The sequence below is a fragment of the Polypterus senegalus genome, chromosome 2 (genome assembly GCF_016835505.1).
Source record: "Polypterus senegalus isolate Bchr_013 chromosome 2, ASM1683550v1, whole genome shotgun sequence".
Taxonomy (NCBI): Eukaryota; Metazoa; Chordata; class Cladistia; order Polypteriformes; family Polypteridae; genus Polypterus; species Polypterus senegalus.
In genome coordinates, this window is record NC_053155.1 from 167,224,467 (window position 1) to 167,249,186 (window position 24,720).

General features: G+C 38.6%; 1 protein-coding gene across 1 annotated transcript in view; it reads right to left on the reverse strand.

The window, feature by feature from the left end:
* Positions 1 to 24,720, reverse strand: part of LOC120524434 (cell adhesion molecule 2-like) — a 481,595-nt gene that overhangs the window by 78,976 nt on the left and 377,899 nt on the right. Inside the window, exon 7 of the mRNA XM_039746287.1 lies at positions 2,585 to 2,746. Within this exon, the coding sequence (XP_039602221.1) occupies positions 2,585 to 2,746 (162 nt within the window). The remainder of the gene's footprint in view (positions 1 to 2,584; positions 2,747 to 24,720) is intronic.

Genomic DNA, 24,720 nt, shown 5'->3' on the forward strand with positions numbered 1-24,720 from the left:
AAGGCAACCAGTTGCTGCTGCAAGGAGAAAACAGCAAAGGTAGTGTGGAAGATGGTGCAACAACAGAATTCTGCAAAAGACATTCCAATTTGGCAAGCTGCTCTTCCAGATGCTGATGAAATCAGACTGCCAATTCAGTACTTCCGAAACTTTTTTGATGCTGATCTTTTGGATAGTATTGCAGAACAAAGTAATCTGTATTGCACACAAAAAAAATCCAAATAGTGCCCTCAAATTGGATCGAAATGAATTGGAACAGTTTATTGGTACTGTAGTGTACATGAGTGTTGTACATTTACCAAGGTGAAGAATGTACTGGTCCAGTGAATGTCGAGTAGCACAGGTGGCTGATGTGATATCCAGAGACAGATGGAAACAAATTAAAAAATTCATTCATTTCAGTGACAACAGCAACATGCCACCAAACAATGATGGAAATTATGATAAGCTTTTCAAAATCAGGCCAATTATTGATTCACTTCTCACAAAATTTCAGGGTCTCCCACAAGATCAAATGTTGTCTATTGATAAACAAATGGTGCCATTCAAAGGTAGATCAAGTCTAAAGCAATATATCCCCAAGAAGCCATACAAATGGGGATACAAAATCTTTGTGCTTTGTGACACAAAAGGCCTGGTGCATTCATTTGATATATTTGCAGGGAAAATAGATCCTGTACCTGGAGAACCTAACATTGGTGCAAGTGGAAACATTGTGCTAAAGCTTGCACAAGTTATTTCTGGTGCTCTCAATCACTTGCTGTATTTTGACAACCGGTTTTCTTCCTTGGACTTGTTTGTTGCCCTTGCAAACAAGGAAATACCAGCCCTTGGGACTGTGCAGCAAAGTCGCCTGCAAGGGTGCAATTTCAGCATAGACACCGATATGAAGAAGAAGAAAAGAGGGACATTTGAAGAGAAAAAGGTTGTTGTAGTCAATGTAGAAATAAGAGCAGTAAAATGGTTTGATAATAGAGGGGTGATCGTTGCCAGCACTTTTGCCAGTACCCAGCGTGTTTCTAATGTAGAAAGATGGGATAGAAAGTCGAAAAAGAAAGTGTCGATAGAATGTCCAAACATCACATCATGTACAACAAGTTTATGGGAGGTGTTGATGCTCTTGATGCACTAATTGCATATTATCGCATCCACATAAGGTCAAAAAAGTACTATCATAGGTTCTTTTTTCATTTGGTTGATATGGCCATTGTAAACAGCTGGTTGTTGTATCGACGTGATTGTGACTCACTGGATGTTCCAAGAAAGAAGCAGAAGGATTTGCTTGCTTTTAGACCATCAATTGCAAAGGCACTCTGCATGCAAGGCAAGGATATGTCAAGGAAGAAGAGTGGGAGGCCTTCACCTGATTTTGAAAGGGATTTCGAAAAGAAGAAACATCGAGGTCCAGCTAAGGCTATTCCAACACTGGAAGTCCGTTCAGATGCTGTGGGTCACTGGCCAGTGGTTGAAAGTGGACGGCAACGCTGCAAACACCCAAATAGTAAGGGCCAGGCTGTAATCAAATGTTCAAAGTGCAATGTTCACCTGTACCTCAACAAGAACAACAACTGCTTTCGAGAATTCCATGAGTAAGACTGTTTCTCCTCATGTGACTTTTTGTTAATTTCATGACATTCTACTGATTTTTGGAAAATTTTTGTAATTTGGATTGTTGACTAGAGGAACTGATCAATAACAGCATCAATAAAATAATCTACATACCTGAGAGTGGAAAATTTGTTTAATTACTATTATACCCAATTATGCCTAATGTCGCTAATTTGCATCATACCTAAATTTATATCTAATATATGTACTACATTCAAATTAACAATCTCCACTTAATTTAGCATCTATTTGACAGCAAAAACACAAATCATTTATTTTTTTATACAATTGAAAATAAATTCAGGCAACAAGGGGATAAGAATTATTTATGTCCTAAATAGCTCTTGATAACCTTATTCCAATTTTTTTGTAACTACACTACAATTTTTTTTGACACTACTCTGCTAGTGTCTTCTGCTTGTCTTTTACTTCCCAGTTACCACATCTTTCTTAGTCTTAATATTAATAAATGCGCTATTTCATTTGATTTGTTTTTTCCAGTTTATCATGTGTTCAATGCCAGAATGTAACATTTTCAGAAAAAAATACATTTTTAATAAATACTCATATGTTACTTTATGTAACAAAAATGTAAAATATTGTTTCTGGAAAATCATTATGTATGGTACTTTTGAAAATTGAATATTTTTATAGTTTTAATAAAGTTGCAAAAGTTTATATTGTTAGTATTCTCCACAGCATTTAGTCACATCAAATGCCATGGCCATAAAGTGTATATTGCTTTTTCATTTTTTACTTCATTTTTTTAAATATCTTATAACGACATTAAGTAATAAAGAAGGCTTCTGATATACAGATTTCCTAATCATTTTTTTAAAAATATAAACAGTCATGCACATTATTCTTTTCATATTGTTTAGTTATTTACCTTTAAATAATAGCCACATCTAATAACCACACTTTTCATCAACAGTAAAATTAAAGCCAAAGAAAACCTAGTTAAAGTATAACTTACAATGAATTTCAAGGACTTGAGTGGCCAGTTGTGGTGTTGAACTTAGAGCTTCATGGTCGACTCTGCAGATGACTGTAGCCCCATCATCATTCCTATCAGCTTGCAGTTCCAGAGTACTTTTTACAGTAAATGTTTTGCCACTTGCATTCACTTCTTTCACACCTTTAAGGGCAAAAAACAAACAATAAACAGAAGACAGTAAAGTCTGATAATATGATGCAAGTAATTAACTTTGTTAAAATCATATAAATGCTGTGGAATATGCCAACAATGTCAGATTGTGCTAGATGTTGGTGAACTGGCAAGGAGAAATAAATTAAGCTGTAGTTTAAATGTTGAGATTGTCTGGTACTTTTAAAGCATGTTGTAAGGGTGTGCCCAATTAGGTAGAGGTTGTCAGGACAGCTCTGTGAGGTTGGCATTGGATACAGCCAAGTCCTGCACACAGCTTCCAGGAAAGATAGAAAGTGAAATAGACAGAGAATAAGAGAAAGTGAAAGACACAAATGAAGAGGTGAAATGATGCTATGATGAAAGGCAGAAAAAAATCAGCGGTAAAAGATGAGCAAAAATAAACTAATGGAAATTTTTGACAAAAGAATAGCAAACACTAAAGTTAAAAGGGAAGATTTCTCAATGTTCCTAATGTCACATTGTACAGTATATGGCAAAAGAAATGCTTAATAAAACAAAATTGAATTGCTTGAATATATCAAGAAAACTTTGCTATTGATGATTAATTATTGAGTTTTGGTGTATGTGTTGTTATCAACAACAAAACATTTATAACATGTTGTCAGTATATAATGTGGTATATAATGTGGCATTATTCGTTTTAATTTATCACCTGTATAGTTTGAAAACACATGAAGAGTACAATGGCAGCCCACTTTCATAGTCTTTGGTTTAGCATCTGAGACTGACAGGTAATAAAACTTTTACATGTTTTAACAAAAGGTGCACATAGTGGTTGTCAAAGGACAAGTTAAAAGTGTTGCATCAAGAAAAATAAATCTTTACTTATCTGTACTTACCTGGCTGGCACATGGTGTGAGGCTATAGGGCGATCACCTCAGGTAGCACTTTGGTAAAAGAGGCATTCTATGTAACTTTTTTAACATTACAAAATAATTATACAAAACATTTATTGCAGCCTTAAGAATTACATACACATCCAGTGTCTTATTTATATTGCAAGTGCTTTTAACTATAACTGCCTGTTTAACTAAGACATGAAATATTTGCACCCAACACATTACCAAGGGAGTGATAATATAATAGTATAGAATGTATAAATAATATGTTCCTTTTTTAGATATATAGATGTGTGCCAGAGACTTAAATCTGTTTAACTATTATGGAAAATTAAAATAATATTAAGGTATAAGTATAAAAAATACAATTTATCTGTATACTGGTTGGTGCAACTAATATGCCTATTGAATGTGCTATGCAAATGAAGTTAACTTACTTAAGATTGTTACTTTTACACATTCCTTAAGCTTGTCATGCTGCTTTGATTTGATTACATGACGTGACTCCCTCAAGCTTATTGTAATAAAGGATGTCCAGGAGATGGAGCTATTTGTAACTGTCTTTTCTTTATTTAAAATACTAATTTCTCTGACAGCTATCCTTAAAAATTTTTAAAATTAAGAATTTTTCAGAATGCAATTCCTGTAGCCTCACCACATTGTGAGCATCCCAGAATCAAAATGGTGCATGCGGATTTCTATGCCATATGCTAGTACTCTGTATTGCCATTTATTTTCCTGATTTTTACATATTGTAATAGGCTTCATCTGTGGGTTTGGGGGGTCAAGAGCAATCCTATAGCACTGCTTTACAAAAAGACATAATAATAAAAAATAAGTTGGAAAATCCATACCAGCTACATTTGACTCTATACATTACTACATCCTAAAAAAGGCCACATTCAGACAGCAGTTAAATGTCTCAGTTATGTTTTTTGGTTTATGTATGTTTTTTGTTCAACTGTTCAAATTAATTTTGAAGGTGATTCAAATGATATATGGCTACATACCAATTTCTATCCTAAATCTACAAAATAATAAAAAAAAGTTAATCAGACAAATGTGCCCTAATAAACAAATATGAATACCAGATAAATGCAGATCTCGAATTGTTGACAGTGTAGAATGTCTGCACATTGGCAGACTGTCTTCAAGACTCTTTCAGAAAAAAATATGCGTTTGAGGTGCCACATTAAAAGATAACATGCAGCAAATGGGCTGTATTGGCAGGCTTTTTTTGCATTTCACATTTCTCTAAAAATATTGAATCCCTTTTACTTAAGTGAGAAAACCAAGGCAATATACAGTGGGATGCAAAAGTTTAGGCAACCTTGTTAATAGTCATTATTTTCCTGTATAAATCGTTGGTTGTTACGATAAAAAATGTCAGTTAAATATATCATATAGGAGACACACACAGTAATATTTGAAAAGTGAAATGAAGTTTATTGGATTTACAGAAAGTGTGCAATAATTGTTCAAACAAAATCAGGCAGGTGCATAAATTTGGGCACCACAAAAAAGAAATGAAATCAATATTTAGTAGATCCGCCTTTTGCAGAAATTACAGCCTCTAAACGCTTCCTGTAGGTTCCAATGAGAGTCTGGATTGTGGCTGAAGGTATTTTGGACCTTTCCTCTTTACAAAACATCTCTAGTTCATTCAGGTTTGATGGCTTCCGAGCATGGACAGCTCTCTTTAACTCACACCACAGATTTTCAATTATATTCAGGTCTGGGGACTGAGATGGCCATTTCAGAACGGTGTACTTTGTGGCAGTAGGGGGCACTAGTGCTCCCTTGAACTCTCAGGGATGACTCCAAACACCAGGTAAAAGTCCAATACTTTTTATTATTTTCTACAGTGCACCAAGCACCTTCCACACTACTCATAAACTCACACAATAAACCACTTTACTCCCAAAACACTATTCACTCCTCCTCGCCCAGACACTTTGCTCCTCTCCCACCCAGCACAGCTCAGTGTCTGGACTGAGCCACAGTCCTTTTATAGCCCCTGACCCGGAGGTATTTCTGTCCCATCAATCCATAGTTCCTAATTCCTTCCGGGTCAGGGCAATCAGTCCTTTACTTCAACCCGGGAGAACGACATTTCTTCCTGTCACGTGACCGTGACATACTCCCGGGTCATATGGCATCACAGAGCCCATCAGCCCCCCCACAGCGACTTCTGGTGGTCCCCAAGGTATCAAGCAGGGCTGTGTATAAACACTACAAAGTCCATAAGGCCCTGCTGGACCTCGGGGCACGATCCTGCTGTCGGGAGAGCTCCTCCCGGCGGCCTGGGGGTGAGGACCGGCATGGGAAGCCGGCAGTCCTCCACAACTTGTTCCTCTGCATGAATGCCTTAGTAGATTTTGAGCAGTGTTTCGGGTCGTTGTCTTGTTGAAAGATCCAGCCCCGGTGCAGCTTCAGCTTTATCACTGATTCCTGGACATTGGTCTCCAGAATCTGCTGATACTGAGTGGAATCCATGCGTCCCTCAACTTTGACAAGATTCCCAGTCCCTGCACTGGCCACACAGCCTCACAACATGATGGAACCACCACCATATTTTACTGTAGGTAGCAGGTGTTTTTCTTGGAATGCTGTGTTCTTTTTCCTCCATGCATAATGCCCCTTGTTATGCCCAAATAACTCAATTTTAGTTTCATCAGTCCACAGCACCTTATTCCAAATTGAAGCTGGCTTGTCCAAATGTGCTTGAGCATACCTCAAGCGGCTCTGTTTGTGCTGTGGGCGGAGAAAAGGCTTCCTCTGCATCACTCTCGCATACAGCATCTCCTTGTGTAAAGTTCGCCGAATGGTTGAATGATGCACAGTGACTCCATCTGCTGCAAGATGATGTTGTAGGTCTTTGGTGCTGGTCTGTGGGTTGACTCTGACTGTTCTCACCATTCCTCACTTCTGTCTATCCGAAATCTTTCTTGGTCTGCCACTTCGAGCCTTAACTTGAACTGAGCCTGTGGTCTTCCATTTCCTCAATATGTTCCTAACTGTGGAAACAGACAGCTTAAATCTCTGGGACAGCTTTCTGTATCCTTCCCCTAAACCATGATGGTGAACAATCTTTGTCTTCAGGTCATTTGAGAGTTGTTTTGTGACCCCCATGTTGCTACTCTTCAGAGAAAATTAAAGGAGGAGGGAAACTTACAATTGACCCCCTTAAATACTTTCTCATTATAGGATTCACCTGTGTATGTAGGTCAGGGGTCACTGAGCTTACCAAGCCAATTTGAGTTCCAATAATTAGTTCTAAAAGTTTTGGAATCAATAAAATGACAACGGTGCCCAAATTTATGCACCTGCCTGATTTTGTTTGAACAATTATTGCACACTTTCTGTAAATCCAATAAACTTCATTTAACTTCTCAAATATCACTGTGTGTGTCTCCTATATGATATATTTAACTGACATTTTTTATCGTAACAACCAGCGATTTATACAGGAAAATAATGACTATTAACAAGATTGCCCAAACTTTTGCATCTCACTGTACATAATTGTAGCTTATGGTAACTTTGATTTTTTTGTATTATGTAGGCTCATAAACTTTAACCATATAGATATATTTATTTACTCAGAAGAATTCAATCAAATAAAAGCAGAGGTGTGACCAGAACATCATGTGTGGGTGGGCATTTGGCTTGTCTGGGGGCAAAATATACATCCATCCATCCATCCCCATTTTTGAAGGGGGGGGGTCAAATAATAATAACAACATAGTTTTATATAACATATAAAAGCAAAAATTGCAGCATAAATCATAACCTATTGTTCAATAAAATTAACAGAGGCAATGGAACTTGTATTATTATTCTTTGTGAACAAATATAGAACTACATCTACAATGTAAATATCAAGAGAGCAAGAACAGAAACGTGGCTCCCTGTAGTCATTAGGGAGGCTATAGGATATCAGTTTCCAGTGTTTAACCTGGATATTATCTACAGGACAAGTCTGCTGTTACTCTTGGCAAATTCTGAAATAAATTAATTCATGTCGATTTTCTGTGATTTTTTTTCTCATGTGCCAGAATGACTAAATTTCTCTTCCTTGAATGCAGCATTGTTCGGCGGAGTGGAGTGAGAATGCGGTTCAAAGTAGAGAAAGAGCTTTCACATGTGGCTGAAGACACACCAATGATGAGTGCTGTGACTTAGAGCGAATGCAACATAGGGAAGGCCTCTTTGTACTACTGAATGCATTTGCCTGCTTCAGAGAGATTAGCATCAGCTGGCAGTTTATTGCTCAACATTGCTTTTACCACAGCCATTTCATTTTGCAAGCTTATGCTGTTTTTGCTCTGTGCCTGCAAGTGCCTGAAGTGGTTTCAGGAGAGAATGATCAAGAAATAATTCTGATTTTGGCAGAAGAAGCGATGTGGCCCTCAATAATTCAACATTTCTCTGAGAGGATCTTGTCTCCCATTTCCACAATATCTCTATCAAGAATGCTGAACATAGCCCTTCTAAAAGTCTAATTAGGAGCAATTTGTTCATCAGAGTCACCATGCCTGAGTGTAGACACGACAATACTATCATCAAGCTATGAATTAGCCCTACTTTCACACTGAGAGAAATGCTTCTACCAGAATGAGTCGCATCTCATCTCCGTCAGTGTGGCCAGTGACACTGTCACCACCTCTCCAGCAGTGCACAAATGCACTGCATGTGTCTGTAGAATTGCATTGGCTGGTTTCAGCACACCAAGCACATGAAGGAGGAATTTTCCTGTATTGAAGAAATTCTGCTTTTTTAATTGGGTCAAAAGACCACATGCCTCTATGCAAATGTCAAAAGGGGCAGTGTCAGCCTCTGCTACCTCTGAGAGAAGCCCCATTATAGCTTCCTCATTGTTGAAAATGGACTTTGTGACATCATAATGACTGGTCCATCGTATTTCTAGAAGTCTTTTCAGTGTGGGTGTATTGTGTGTGTGTGAAACATAATGTCTGTGACAAAATGTGTTTAATGAATTTGACCAGTCAAAGAACTTCTTACTTAGAGGTTCTGATTCCATTGCATGTATCACTGCTAAATGGAGCTGCTGGTTGTAGCTACATATGGAATGTACTTGTAACAAAGCCTGTACACCACCCCTTGCCCCCAACATCATGACAGAAGCACCATTAAAACACAGACACACTAAATTGTCTGGGCTGTAACCTAGCTCAGAGAGATTCAGTTCCATTAAGCCAATCAGGCGTTCTTCAGGGATGGAGTTCTGGACAAAGCTAATCACTACAGACAATGTCAATCTCAATGTCACAGCAATCCCTGGTACCATCACTTTTAATGCAAAGTCCAGGAGAATCAGCTTTTTCATATTTGGTCCTGATATCTTTTACCACCATTTTGGAAAGAGTCTCAATTATTTCATTTTGAATTACATTGGATGTGTATTGTGTGTTGTCTGGGATGTATTTTACAATTTCTGCAAGTTTGGCTTTTTTTTTGATTGTGTAATCAAAGAACTTAAGGAAAAGTCCCTCCTCCCCACCTATGTGATTGTGACCACGCAGAGCCAGTTCATTGACTGAAACCCCCAATGCTTTTCACATAATATCTATTCTTTTCTATCTGGGATTGGACCCAGTAGTTGAACTATGCTTTCACCCGTCTCTGTCTGGCTCCGATACTCTTGCCATGCAGACATGGCTCTGACATGCGGGATAGTAGACAAGTATTTGTGGAAGCCGCCACCATCTTTTTCTAGAGCTTTTTTCCAATTAGTGTAGCCATGTTTGGTGAATATGTCCTCGCGGTCCGAATTGGAAACACTAAATTTGCGGCAGGCAAAGCAAAAGCTGGCATCATGGACAACAGAATATTCAAGCCATGGTCGAGACTGATACCAGCTTCCACTAAAACATCTGAGTGTCTTTCCGAATGCGTGCTTGGGATAATTAATTAAAATGGGCTGAGATGGGCTGTCCATATTTAAGTCAGGCAGACCGGACTGTATATGTTGTTGAAGGCAGAGGTTTGGATTACTCGACACGGACGCAGAGCTGGAGGATTGTGTAGGCTTATTTACGTCTTTTGGAGTGTCAGTTCCTGACGTGGGTGCGCTGTGCTCCATGTTGGTAGCAGCGGTGCTGGGCTCAACCATGGAGCCAGCAGCTTGTGGAGGGACAGAGGTTGAAGATGTCTGCTTTTTAACAAGCCACCTATGCACAGCATTTGGTGTTACCAACCAGAAAATAAAAGAAGAATGGAACGTATACGCTGTTTTAATTAAAGAATGCGGTCAACAGGTTCAAAATGTGCTGCAAAATGTGCTGCAAAATGTGCGGCGAAGTAAACTGTGAGCAACACGGTGCCTGTGTAATTGGAAAGCAACTCAGTTTTGAAAATCAAATGTTATTCTTCTTCAGAGTTTTCATTGAACAGACAGAGCATTTCGCAGGGTGGGCACGGCTTGTCTCTGGAGGGGCAGTGCCCACCCCAGCCCCCCCGTGGTCACGCCTCCGAATAAAAGTATAGTGATTACCTCTAAACATTTACCCATGTTTACAGAATCCTTGTAATGTAGACAAAGAATGTATTCAATGTCAGTTTTTTCAGGGAGCGACCAACTATGGAAAAATTAATAGGGTACCAGGAACAAATGAAGAGCAGTGAAGTTATTGAAGCTGATAAGCAACAAAGAATGGTATTTACAGAGTTTAATGCAATTTTTAACATAGGCCCATTTAAAAGCTGTTTATACTTTGAATTAAATCTGTCTTTAGCAATGCATTCAAAGTCTAAATCTGCACTCCTGTTGCCATGTTGATCATTTATTTTTTACGTTGAATTATTAATATTTTTTATTATTCCTGGATAATTGTCTGTGTTGAACCTTTCCCCAATGTATATGATGGGTTTGGAGCCCAAGCATGTCATATTGTATACATACTGATTATGTAATTTGTAAAATGTTGTTAATTTCTAAAATGTGTTGAAAGTGTCAGTAATAATGTCCATTAATATTCTCAGGTGTGTGTCTTGTTTCTTGTCTTCTTTAAGCTCAGTAGAATATAAGGACTTATAGTAGTTTCTAAATGTGTGCATTATTTTTTTATGATCAATGATTTTGTCTCTGTGTTGCTAATTGCTGGGATTGCATCGTGAGCTTTCTGCTTGTGGATTTGTTGAGCTAACATCTTATTGGCTTTCTTTTTGTGTTCACAGTAATGATATCTTGATTTAAAAATGAGTTGTTCAGTTTCTTTAATTGTCACAGGGTTGACTACTAAATGCAGAACCTGTCTTTTTCTATGACAATAGCGCTCATTGGTGTGTGTGCCTCTTATGGGGATTCAAAAAGTGGGTTGAGGAAAGGTTTCATCTGTTTTTAGTGGAGCTCTTTCTCGCAGGTTACTCTGGTCAAAAGGTGACACCTCCTTCCAGGATACCCGGGACTTTATAGCAGTGGGACTGGAAGGGGCAAGGCTAAATGCCTTTACCGGGCAGCTTCTCTGTACTGTGGGGAAAGAAGGAGATGAAAATGTTAGCAGTAGCGCCAACTCTCATTTCGGCAGGTTATTACATACCCAGATTGATCCGGCAAGGATGTTCTCCAACACGCATGCATGACAATGTCAATTTAATGCAAACTTAAACTGCAGATTTAGTATTATATTGAGAATAAACAAAATGTTCTTTGCGACAAGGAGTCTGTTTAGATATTTCCTGTTTGGAGTGACATCTTCCTGATATTATTGAAAATAGACATAAAATGTCTAAATTATTTAAATTAAATATAATTCAGTTGATTTTCACTTAAACAATATTCGCTATAACATTTCTTTAAAGTGAAAATATCTGACATGCTTTGGTTTGATTTAGTCTTTATTTTAACAAAATTTTAATAGGGTGTTGTAGACTTTTGCCATTTATCCATCAGAAAAGGAGCCTATTAGTTTAGTAAAATATTGTTTAAGAAAAAAAGTAAGTACTGCTTATTAAACCTCCACCCAATGAATGTTTAAGAGCTAAAACATTCTGTTTCAAATCTCTGTGTTAAATCTCTTCAGTATAAAGTTGATTTTCTTCTACCATTTGCCGAAGCACATTAATGGAGCTCTTCTCTAACTTACTCAAACTTTGCAGAATATTACATTTTCATTATTACTAAACTTTTCATTTTCAGTTCATAAATCAATGGGAAAGAAGAAATAAAAATTGTCTTTTAATTGTGACAAGCTCCAGATTAAATTGAATACTGGTATTCATTAGTCATTACTAATGTTACGTAATGCCAGATCTTCTCCTGAGGTGCTTGCATTGCAGCCATAGGATAGCCGACAGTCTGGCCTTGATCAGGGAATCAGTACACTATTTGAATTATTGCTGTATCAACTTGGTCTTGGTCAGCTTGGGCCAAGAGAAGGCCTTTTATCGTGTAACCCACAAGTTCATTATTAGTGTGATTTGAAGGTTGTGAATGGATGAGATATTCAGTTTGTACACCTGCCTGATGTACCATGACATCAACAGCATGTTGCTGGTGAATAGCTGGAAAACTGCCCCCTTTCTTGTCCTATCTGGGGTCAGACAAGACTGTCTCTCTCAATCCTTTTCTGTCTGTTTTATGGATATATTTGTTGAACACTTTAGATGAAAGCTAGTGATCAGAGAGATCAGCATACTGTGATACCCTGTGAAGTGACAAAGTTGGCACCAGATTACAGAGAGGGTGTCTTGTAGTTTGGGACAGACCAGGATCAAACTTGAGAGAAATTGGACATGGAGACACAGACACAAAAAGGTGGTATTTGTTGTTTTTATCCCACACAAATAAAATAATGCCTCAATCAAAAATAGTTAATGATATTTACAAATTTTCCAGTCCCAAAATGCAAAACTAAAGAGAAAAATGTATATACACAAAAATTGTAGTCTTCCTAAATAAAGATAATGTGCTCAGGAAGAAACTACACAAACATAGGCCAATAAATTCACAAAAATATTTATAAGACAAAAACAGTGTATATCCAAGAAAAACAAAAAGTGCACCACAAACCCAAAATCTATACAAATACCTCCACCAAAACAATACAATAACTTATATACAAAAAAAGATATTTACAAATAGCCCTGCGGTGGGCTGTCGCCCTGCCCGGGGTTTGTTTCCTGCCTTGCACCCTATGTTGGCTGGGATTGGCTCCAGTAGACCCCTGTGACCCTGTAGTTAGGATATAGTGGGTTGGATAATGGATGGATGGATATTTACAAATAATGCATATGCCGCTATGTTTGGTATATTGTAGAATGAGCTATAGCAACCACACTCTCCACTTGATTGAGTCCAAAGATCTCTTACACCTGGAATTGAAATCTTCAAGCAATCATGTGACACACTGCTCCCTTACACCAATTGCAACTGATGCAGGTGCATTCTACACAGGTGTTGCACTCAAGCCCTGGAAGGCATGTATTGAACAGGATAGTGGCCTCATGTGTGCGCAAGCTTGAGCACATCCTGAAATTCTACCTTCAGAGAAGCCAGTATGTGCTACAAAAGCAAGTTGCTTTTTCTTTATAACTTTACCTTGAGACTTTCTCTTGGGGATCCCCTTCTCAAACTAATGCATGCATACACAAAATTAACCAAATTAAAACAATCCGCACTTTTCTCTTTATCCACAGCAGGGGCTAGGGAGACACTTGCCTTTATGATGGGGTTTGTGCAGCGTCCTCCAGCAGACCTGACCTAGAGGCACATCCGACCAATTGCCAATGACGCACTATATATACCTGCTGAAGGCAAAGACAAAATCTTCACGGAAATGCACCCCAGCACTTTGGCAAGTGCTTTTTCTTTTTACTATGTGAAAGTCGACTTTTATTTAAATTGGTAATGACTGTTAGGTGGATTATTACACATACTAGAACTGGACAAATAACAGATCAGATGCTCACTCTACATGGACAATGGCACCGTGATCTATGCAGAACAGGAATCAATGAAGGCACTAGAAGAGACCTGCAAGGACTTCAAACGAGCTTCAGGGGGAATGTTCACATGGGGTAATTCAAAAACGGCAGTCTTCAGAGAATACCAAGTTGCTGTGCACTACCCTCTTCTCTTCCCCATAAGAATACACTTCAATATCATGGGCATCTGGTTTAGCAGAGAAGGAGAAGCCCTGAGGACATGGGATAAGACATTCATTAAGGTCAAACAGAAGATCAGACTGTGGCACCTCAGAGATCTCAACTTCAAAGTCAAAGCAATGGTGCTGCATAATGAGATCCTTTCCATCCTGCAGTACTCAGAACAGATGTGGCCCCTCCACTTCTTACAATGGCATGCAAAACCATAACTAGAAAAATGTTTTCAACAAGACAGACAGGGCAAAGCAGTCAGTCATGTACAAAGAACCATGCACCAGGCATTTCCAAAAGAGATGCAGTAGTGTTTTTCATCCTGCAAGAAAATTACGAGTAGTGCTTGAATCTGCACAATTCCCTGGTGTGCATGAAGGAATGGGGTAGGAAGTGCCCTGGATAGCCATCCATGCCAGGTCTTTGTGTCTGTTCTTGGAGGCCACATTCTCCCAGACCATTGTGCCTGTACTGGCTGGAAGGGTTCCAATATATATTCATTGCATCCTGACCTGAATTGTGTGGGTGGTTATCTACCAGGTAACGCTTGTGGTTGGTCTGCCATTCGGCAAGCATCCACCACGGTGCCCTCTTCAGTTGCGAGAAGCAGATCATGAAATGTTGCATAGTTTACTGTCAAATAATGCAAAGAGTACGCAACATGTGTTTCGCCCTCATTTGGGCAGTAACCCCGTACTCTATATAGCATACCTGCCACCCCAACCTGACAGAATCAGGCAGCGACACTAGTTTCATCCAACAAAAGCCCCTTTATTTAGGGAAAGGAATCCAGGGCAATCTCCAAGGACTGATACCCACAGTCACAAGCACTGTCTCTTTCCTTCAGACTCTTGCAGCCTCCTTCCTTCTCCACACTTCTTAGGAGAGCTTCATTCACCTCCTCCCAACTCAGTCTACCAAATGAGGTGGGGCTGCTCCTTATATACAGAATCTCGGGAGTACTTCTGGTGTTGCATCATCGTGACCTATACACAAGGGCTCAACATGGAACATGGAACCCAACAGGGCTGTAGTGTACTCCAACTCCAAGAATGCCAGCCGTCTCTAACAGTATATATATATATATATATATATATATATATATATATATATATATATATATATATATATATATATATATATATATATATATATATATATATATACTGTATTTACTTTATGTAAATAAAATATTGTTTTTATAAATGTATCTACAGTTTAGCCAAATGTCCAACGTAGGTTGATAAAAATTAGTGCAGACAAAAGATCCGCACCCTGTATGTGGGGTGTTATGCCAGTTTTTAATGTGAGTGGGCACCACAAACAAAGCAGTCTAAAGAACTCAATCCTTTTCTTTTCTAACACTGGCACATGCAAAATTCAACTCAACCCTTACTGAAATTTCAATCTTAATTAATGCAAAGGTTGAAATCAAAATGAATCATATCAGATGTTTTATCACCAGCTTTCTTGCTCAACTGTTATGTTTACTTTCTGGCTGCACTACCTAACTTTGACTCCCTCCTTCTCCACCTGTGGTCACATGTATAATGTGGGGGACCTCTGGAAACTCTTACTGAACCTGACAAGCTTGCTCTCATTTTAGACAAATTATTTCCACAGTGTTATGAAACTGAGTTTCCTCCAGTGCAAAATAAGAGGACAACTCCAAAAAGAAGAAAGGAAGCAGGCTAGATCTCAACCTGCTCTGCTAAGCACAGGCAACCTTGACCTCAGGCAGGCCCTAAGGCAACTGCATTAAAATAAAAAAAAAACTCCTTAAAAACGTTTACCATATTCTTCACTCTACAACATAATTATTTTTTTACCTACAATTGCCATCATGATACTAGTTGGTGATAAAAGTGAGGAATGTGTGAGCAGATCCTCACTTCATTCTGCCCCTGGTATTATGGCTGCCCTAAACTACACTCGCGACCCGTTACTTTGTACAGCTGTATAAATATCTTGAACTCTTCAATAAAGAAGAAAAGTTAGACTTTTCTTATAATGACATGTACTGAAATTCATGCTTTGAAAAGGCAAGTAATGTCCCAGGCTTGAAAGCTAAATGTGAAAGGAAAACACAGCATGGAAGCGATGGTATTGAAACTTTTCTCTACATTCATAATGGCTAACATGGTACAACACCCTAGCACTATATCCACCCATGCATTTCAGGTAAGAACGCCTGTCATTACCACTGATGTCCTGTAGGTGGTAGCAAAGACCATGAAATACACAAAAAGGCAGCGTAAAGCCGAGATCAAAATTGAGAATACTTTTAAACATAACGGGATGACAAAGTCATGACACTATGAATGCCACCAAACTGAAAAATAAATGACTGATTATTTGCTTACATATCTTAGAAATTTTCTGAAAGAAGAACTATGATACCTCACGCTGTTCTCAGACACATGCTACACGACTTTGTCTTTGCTAGGCAGATACTGTCAATGAGTCCTATGAGTCATGGCTCACTGGGTTGTCATTTAGCAACACTACAAGTATTTTGACTTTCACCTTGGTTTTTTGTGAATTTATAATGTGAACATGTAATCTGAACAGGTATTCTCTTCTCCAAGTTTTCAAGAAATTATCTGCCAGACACTGCACTGTTTCCACTGTCTTGTATGAAGTTTTGCTGTGTTAAGGCTTCCAGAGGGAGTTGATAAGAAATTCACCTTCTGGATCAAGGGTAGAGCTGGTCTATAAAACTGTGGGTGTGTCTGGGTGCACTGATACTGGCACTAAAGACCATAAAGTTGCTCAAAGTTTTGCGAGTCAGATGAGTATGTTTTGCTTAAAGCAACATAGCATTCAAAATATGTTTGGCCAATACCTATCAGACTCTCTCAGGTACCATCTATATGTGGTGAATATGGAGGATTAAAGAGCCTGCAAGTAATTGCTTACTGTAGCTTCATTAGCACTGATGTTCATCTCCTTGCAGGCACCAATAAAATTTGTCCCTATGTCAGAGACGAGTACACCTGTTGGTCCATGAACAGAGAAAAAGTTTCTTAGCACATTGATAAGGCTGGATGAATACATTGACTCAATTTGCTGGATGTGTTCAGCACTGATAGACATGCACGTAACCCACTGCTCAGTGTTTGCTGTCTACGCTTCTGTGTCTTGTGCAATGAGTAACTTCTGATGAAAAAAGTCCATTTCAACACTGATCAATGGTAGTACTGGGGTAATCCTGTCTGCTGATAACTCTGCCATTTTCTGAACTTCTCATCTTTCATGGAACTTGCAAAGGATAACACATTTCTGTATTATAGGAGAGACCAGATGCTTACCTCCAGTGATCCAACCTTCAGCAGGCCTAATCACCCCTACTGCATTGTGATGTCCTTTGTGTGCTCATGTTAATATCTGAGAAGCAAGGCTGCAATATGATGACTGTGAAGAATGACAACAGGGTGCTTTTCTTCTTTCTTTAAGTCTGAAGAGGATAAGTGACCTCAAACTAACAGCAATCCATCTTCTCCCACCATTGGGCTTAGCTTCTTAAGCAGACGTTGCTTAGGGAATGTCTGTTGTTTCTCAAGACATTTGTATTTATCCTTACATTGTTTATGTTAGACAGCAGAAATTATTACAGTCCTGTATTATAAAAATTCAGCTTTGATACATGGCTTATTGTAACTTTGCAACCCCTACTCTCTTCATTGTCAGACCTTTTGCTGCAAAGATCTGGTTACGTGGGTATGTCAAGCTATAGTTTTACTGGGTGCCCCCAATTTGGAAATTTGCTAGATGTGTTTCAGAGGGATGAGGGATGCAACGAACATGTTGAATGTCGAACATATGGGTCTGTTTCAGATGGTCAAGTTCTGTGACTCCTCTATATTCATTTTAGACAGAAAAGATGGACCCAGAAACCATATAGAGTGTTGTAAGTAAGTTGCTTGAGAGGGCCTAGATAATCTGCAGGATTGTGTTCTGTGGGAATGTAGTACCATTAATCAAGATGCATTAACCTTCTGATCCAAGCCACTTGATTGAAAACATAAAAAAAAATCCTCTTTGTATTGTATGTGTATCAGTGAACGATATTACTATTTACTTATTATTGTTAAAGAATTATATATCATCATAATCAATTTCTATTTAGTCTCTAATAGACTTGAACAGTTCAACTGCTAGTATAGCAGTACATAGATCCAGTCATGGAATGATGTCAGCAGGTCATGAGCTTAATTTAGATTTTCCCATTACATATCCAACATGGCATTTATTTCTAATTTGATAGCTCTCAGATAGGCCACTGTTTCTATTGCAGTGGTAGAGGTATTTGAAAAAGTACACAGTTCCTTCTTACAGGTTGCAGACAATGAAAAGGAAACATAACACCCTAGTATGTATAGGTTTCCCGGAGGCTCTTAAGGATTATCTCAGCTGATTAAATTGCTTTTATCTTTCTTGGGAAAATTGCACATCCCATTCACTCTTTACAGATGATAGTTCTTAAACTAAGAATTGTTTTGGTTACTGCAAATAAAAGGGGGTATTTGGGTGATATAAACTTATAGTAGAAAGAACTGAGAACTCCTTTTCGTGAAAAGCTTTCCATTTCTAAATCCCAACTAAGTCCCCAAACTCTTCTGAAAGGAAACTAATTCTACACAGTTATGAAGGTATTTCAAATCTTTAGTGTTGTCTCCCTGTGGAAAAGCCTCCATTGCTTGCTTTTACTGTTTGAGTCTTACTTGGATTCTGCTAGTATCAGTTTGGTTTTGTTCAGAATAAGCATTGTTTTGTCAGACATGCTAACTGAACCAAGACAGTCATCTACATAAATATATCTTGTTGCAAACTGTTTGGTATCAGACCCAAAGTACTCCATACTTTGCTGAGAAACTCTTTGAATATAGGAAATGACCGTGGCTGTTGCCAAAAACATGCATTTTCATTCTGACTGCTTATGAACAATCCCTGGAAAAGGGATTTCTGACTTGTCATCTGGTATCATACCACATTCTGTTAAGCTGGGATGAAGAAGCTTAAATTCCCCATAAAGGGATACAGTAGTAAAACCATTAGTTCATCTTCCTGAAGTTTCCAGTTTTCCCAAACATGTCTTCACCATGTATGAAACTGTACTTGCTTTAATGCCAATGTCTTTACAAGTGACCTATTACTTTTTTCATCAATAGCTTTATATATCTTCATTGATTTCTCTTAGCGGCACGGTGGCGCAGTGGTAGCGCTGCTGCCTCGCAGTTAGGAGACCCGGGTTCGCTTCCCGGGTCCTCCCTCCGTGGAGTTTGCATGTTCTCCCCGTGTCTGCATGGGTTTCCTCCGGGCGCTCCGGTTTCCTCTCACAATCCAAAGACATGTGGATTGGTGATTCTAAATTGGCCTAGTGTGTTTGTGTGTGTCCTGCGGTGGGTTGGCACCCTGCCCAGGATTGGTTCCTGCCTTGTGCCCTGTGTTGGCTGGGATTGGCTCCAGCAGGCCCCTGTGACCCTGTGTTTGGATTCAGCGGGTTAGAAAATGGATGGATAGATGATTTCTCTTATTTTCCAGATGGATTTGCTGTTACTATACAGACTTTGGAGCATTATTGCAATCTTTTAGTTCCACCACAAATGTCTGTGCACTTCGTTGCGAATAAAGACGCTAAGGTTTCTTCTTCCTTTCTGGCTTAATCTTTCTCAGTCTTGCAGCTCTCTTAGGGCAAGGATACAAAGCTTCACAGTATGCTGAATTCACCCAAAACATGTAAAACAAATGCCATTTTTCTTGAGATGGGCGTACCATTCTTCAATTGGTTTGCCCCTAAAGGTTTTGCACTTTTTAAGATGATGGGGCTTTGTTTGTATTGGACATCATCTGTCAGGGCTTTCAGTGTTTAACTCTTTGTTGTTGTTCTCACAGTCTATGTTATCAGAGGGAATAACTGTTCTATACACAAAAGCAGAGGCTTTTGACTGGCTTTAACAGGCTTATCTGTTTGAGGAGCTGACTAATAGATGTAGAGAAAGAAAAACTGGAATCATTTATATTCTTAGCTTACTGGTGAACAAATTAGAAAAATTCAAAGAAACGGGGGAATACTGACCTGTAGCTTTCCTTGTATTTGGATCCAACAAATATCCATTTTTTTGTAAGCTGTATGAGAACTTTTCTTCAATAGGATTGTTCCATGAACATTGTCCAAGTATGAGAGTCCTGGTAGATAACCCTTTAGCTTAATTTAGTTTAAGAAGAATGTTCCACAGTTCTAGCATTTCCAGGTTATTCTCTGTAGCTCAGATTATGAAAATCTTTAAGCTTCTCAAGCAGTGGTGTTTATATTGCTTCTGGTGTCCCATAACTCTCCACTGACCTTTGCTATGTCATATTGAGACCTGCTGAAGAGTTTACATCCTCTTTTCATGCTCTGATGACTCTGCTCTTAGCCATTGGAAAATCAAATTTAGTTCTTCTGCAGCTGACAAATGTAAGGATTTAGTAAAATTCAAAAATTCTGCCTTCCAATCCCAATAATTTTCAGGGTAATTATCAAACTTCAAGATGCCTGAAATTACCATTTCTCTGAAGATGAAGTGCTTTGTGATGTCTTGAATACCTTTACCCTTTGGGAAAAATCAAACTGCTGTGGGATGTTCTGTTTTGATTCTCTATGTGATTTAACATTTCTGTCACTGGCTGGATTGGTATTGCCAGTATCATACTGCATGTTGAAATGTCCTCTTTGGGCAAAAATTGACCTGTCTGAATTTGTTATTGCAGTTTTTCTGTACATTTGAGGAATTTGCTGGATATACTCCCTGATATGTTGCAGGACCGAGAGGTTTACGAAGCTTCTGTCTTTCCACTTGCTCCTTACGCCACAGAGTCAGCAGCAATTGTGCCCTGATGCTATAGAATTTGAAAACTTTTTTTGATTTCAGCATTTTGTCTTATCATGCTGGCTTATGTTTCCACAAATGAGAGCTGTGCATGGACAGCTTCTGTATTTGCATATGCCAAGAAACATGATGAAAACAGCCTGTCTGATCTACATGATCTTGTAGGTAGCGATTTTGTTTCATTGTTGTGAAGGGAGCTTGTTGTATTCTCAATCTACAGTATTATGTCCTCTCCACCTGCTAACTGTATTTCAGAGTGAGGGGCTGCAGGATTGTATTTTTCTTCCTGATCATAGGCTTGAGTGTATCATACAATATCTTTTTGTGTTCAAACCCACTGTGATTTTGTCTTTTCACTCTACTGCCCTTGTGGCACATTCTACTGTACAGCTAGGCACCTAGATAAACAACTGGGACTCTTCAATAAAGCAGACATGGCTTGACTTTCCTTGTAGATAAATAGAACTTTAGTTGTGCCCGGGGGAAATTTGGCTTTTTACAGAAGCTCTTTAAATAAATACATACGTAAATAGATAGATAGGTATATTTATGTGTATATTTTTCTGTATATTTAGACACTTTGGTCTGAACACATACCAGAATGACTATAAAGAAAAAAAATTCAAAAGAAAGAAAGTTCGTACTGGGTTGTCACAGTCACAGTGAGGCATTTATACAGGCATATTGCTGTAGGTAGGAGCCCAAGTAATGTTTCCTTATATACACACTTCACACACAATAATTTGTAGGCTGAAAGTACTCACTATTAGTGTGTCAGAAAGAGGATGTGCAGCATCTTGCATAATGGCACTTGTTTTAATTTTCTCATTTTCTCCTTTGGTACTACCTCCATGAGGTCCAAAGTGCACCCTATTCCTGAGTTTGCCCTGAGCTTGTTGACTCGGTGGGCCACTCTAGAAGTTATGTTGCCAGCCCAGCACACCACAGTGCAGAAAATTGCACTGGCCATCACCGAGTTATAGAAGGCATGAAGGATGTCACTTCCCACATTAACGGAACACAGTCTCCTAGGGAAAAAGTGCCTGCTCTGCCTTTTCTTAAACAGTTCCCCTGTGTTCAAAAACCAGTCCAACCTGTCATTAATGTGGACCCCCAAGTACTTGTAAAAGAGGACAACCTTTAAATCCACTTCTTGAATAATGTCCGGACATAGAAGCTCTTTGGTGTGGCAAAAGCCCCATAACCAGTTCCTTGGTTTTGCTGATGTTAAGTTGCAAACAATTCTCTTTCCACCAAGAAACAACCTTTTCAACCTGATTCATGTACTCTGTCTCATTGCCTTTATCAATATACACCATAGGTGCAGAATCATGTTCAAGATTAAAGAGTATTTATTGTCATTTCATCCATATACAGTAGTGCAGCATACAGTGAAACGAAACAACTTTCCTCCAGGACCGTGATGCTACATAGAACACAGGACAACGAAGAATCCACGACACATAACATAAAGACATGTAATGAGAATTTCTGCAAGTGACATGGCCTGGTGTTATATTATATAGTCTGAGGTGTACATAGTGAAGAGAAAAGGAGACAGGACTGTTCCTTGTGGTGCTCCAGTGTTACTCACATCTGTATCAGAAACACAGTTCTTGAGTCTCAAAAACTGCGGTCTGCTTGAAAGATAGTCCATTATCCAGGACACTGTAAGCTCATCCACCTGCATATGTTTGAGTTTACCAATTAACAGGGATGGCTGGATGATATTGAAGGTGCTGAGAAATAAAAAAAAAACATCCTCAGCCAGCTTTGTCTAGGTGAGAATAAGTCTTGTGGAGCAGACAGATAATTGCATCCTCCACTCCAAACTTTGCCCACAAGATGAATCATACAGTCCAGAACAAATCTCTAAAAGGTCTTCATGATGTGAGACTGTCACTGGTCTGTAGTCATCAGATGAACTAATATTGAGTGATGTGATGGTGCCAGTGTATATGACCTGCTGTCAATCAGTGTTTGTGCTTGTTTTGTTTTTGTTGTTTGTCTTCTTACTGGTTTACTCTTCTCTTCATCAGACTTACTTCTTAGAGCCTAGTTACGCACAACCAGAATACACAGTATAATTTGCCAACTTTGTTATTGGGAGTACCTGTTAATCTTTGCTATGCTCTTGCGGAGCTGCTCCGAAAAAAGCTTCATAGCTGCTGCCACTATAGAAGACGTAGTGGTTTGTTAATCAGACTAAAATCCTCCCTGACATTGTTTTCTTGGAGTGTTCCCTGTGGCTTGTTGGCTGGATGTGGTTCGGGTCGCTAATGCTTTATCTCCTATTGTATGCTGGAGCCTGCATACATCAGGCATGTACCTGTTGTTGGCACAGAGGAGTAGTTCTTGTCTCCCCATTATCGTCAGCCCCATCTCCGGCAAGGTGGGGTATACCCACGAAGCTTCTGACCTCTCGGTCAGACACCCCAATTAGTGACCAGTCCAGAAATATCTAGGATACCCTGGTGAATATTAGATCTCTGCTTAATAAAACTTTTATCCTGAATGACTTTTTCACTTCCCGTGGCTTCGATTTACTTTGTGTGACTGAAACTTGGATGAGTGTTGGTGAGTCAAGCTTATTCACTGGACTTTTACCACTGAAATGCACTTATTTTGATACACCAAGGACAACAGGACGAGGAGAAGGAGTAGCAACTGTTTTTAAGAAAAGTTTTAATAGTACATAATTGTCATTGGCATTCTATTTCAGCTTTGACACAAACATATTTGATCTGGATAGATACAACACAGTGTTGTACTCAATGATTTACCACCCACTTGAATGTAACAAGGATTTTATCAATGAGTTTTCTTTCTTGAATTATGTCAAAATATAACTGAGTTTTAATTGCTGGTAATTTCAATAATCATGTCTGCTGTCCAACCAAGCCCTTTGTTAAAGACATTTTAAATCTTATTGATTCATTCAATCTTGAACAATTTAATACTGGCCCTACTTAAAAGATGGGACATACACTTGATTCAGTTTTATTACATAGTTTATCTGTTTTTAATATTGAAATTTGTGATGCAGTTTTTTCTGACCATATATATGTCTGTTTTATTTGAGGTTTCTCTGCCTTGCTATCTTTCTAGGCTGAACGTTCCAGTGTGTTGATGTTGGAGAATTAAATCCTCCACAGCTGCATCTTTTACTGCTGCCTTTAAAAATGTCGAGTTGTACTTAAATCACCCCTTCCTGTTATAATACTAAAGAGCTACACCTGCTATTTCTTTCCCCTTGTCAGAACATTTTGGACATAATTGCTACCTTTAAAACCCTGTGTCATAAATAAAACTCTGAACGATACAATTTGTTTAATCAGACGACAATGCAGGAGGGCTGAGCAAAAGTGGAAAAAAGATAAGCTGCAGGTGTCTTTCAATATTCTAAAGGAAAGCTGGCACAGGTATCAGAAAAATGTTAAAACTGAAAAGACTAAATATTTTTCTGAAATATTGTTTCAAAGAATAAATATAAACTTGATGTTCTTTTCAGTACTATTAACACTGCTCTTAATGCCACACAAGCCCATAGTTTAGATGACTCCTCTGATACCTGTGACAAATGTCTGCATTTTTTGTGGTTACGATTGCAACCATTAGAGTGCTTATTGCACCCACTTCATATGGTCCATCAATCTCTGGATTTCATTGGCCATATGAAATTAATTTTCAGGCACCACAGATGTTGTTCGACCATGTCTCTTTATGGAGATATTTGAGATTATTGGACTAAGCATCCAAGGAATTATTAACAGTAGCCTGGCTGCAGGAATTTAAACATGCTTTAATGGAACCTTTAATTAAAAAAAAACTAATTTGGACATCTTAATTCTTTAAAATTTTAGATCAATTTCCAAGCTTTCATTTCTGTCCAAACTTCTGGAAAAACTTTCTTTAATACAGCTGTAATCATTCCTGGCCAGGTATGGTATTCTTGAACCATTTCAGTCAGGCTGTAAAGCCTTCATAGCACAGAGTCTACTCTCTTAAAAGTTTTAATGATCTCCTTTTAGCTACTGATGGTGATCATGCCATCCATGTTCTTTTAGATCTTACAGCAGCATTTGATATAGTAGACCATAACATACTGATT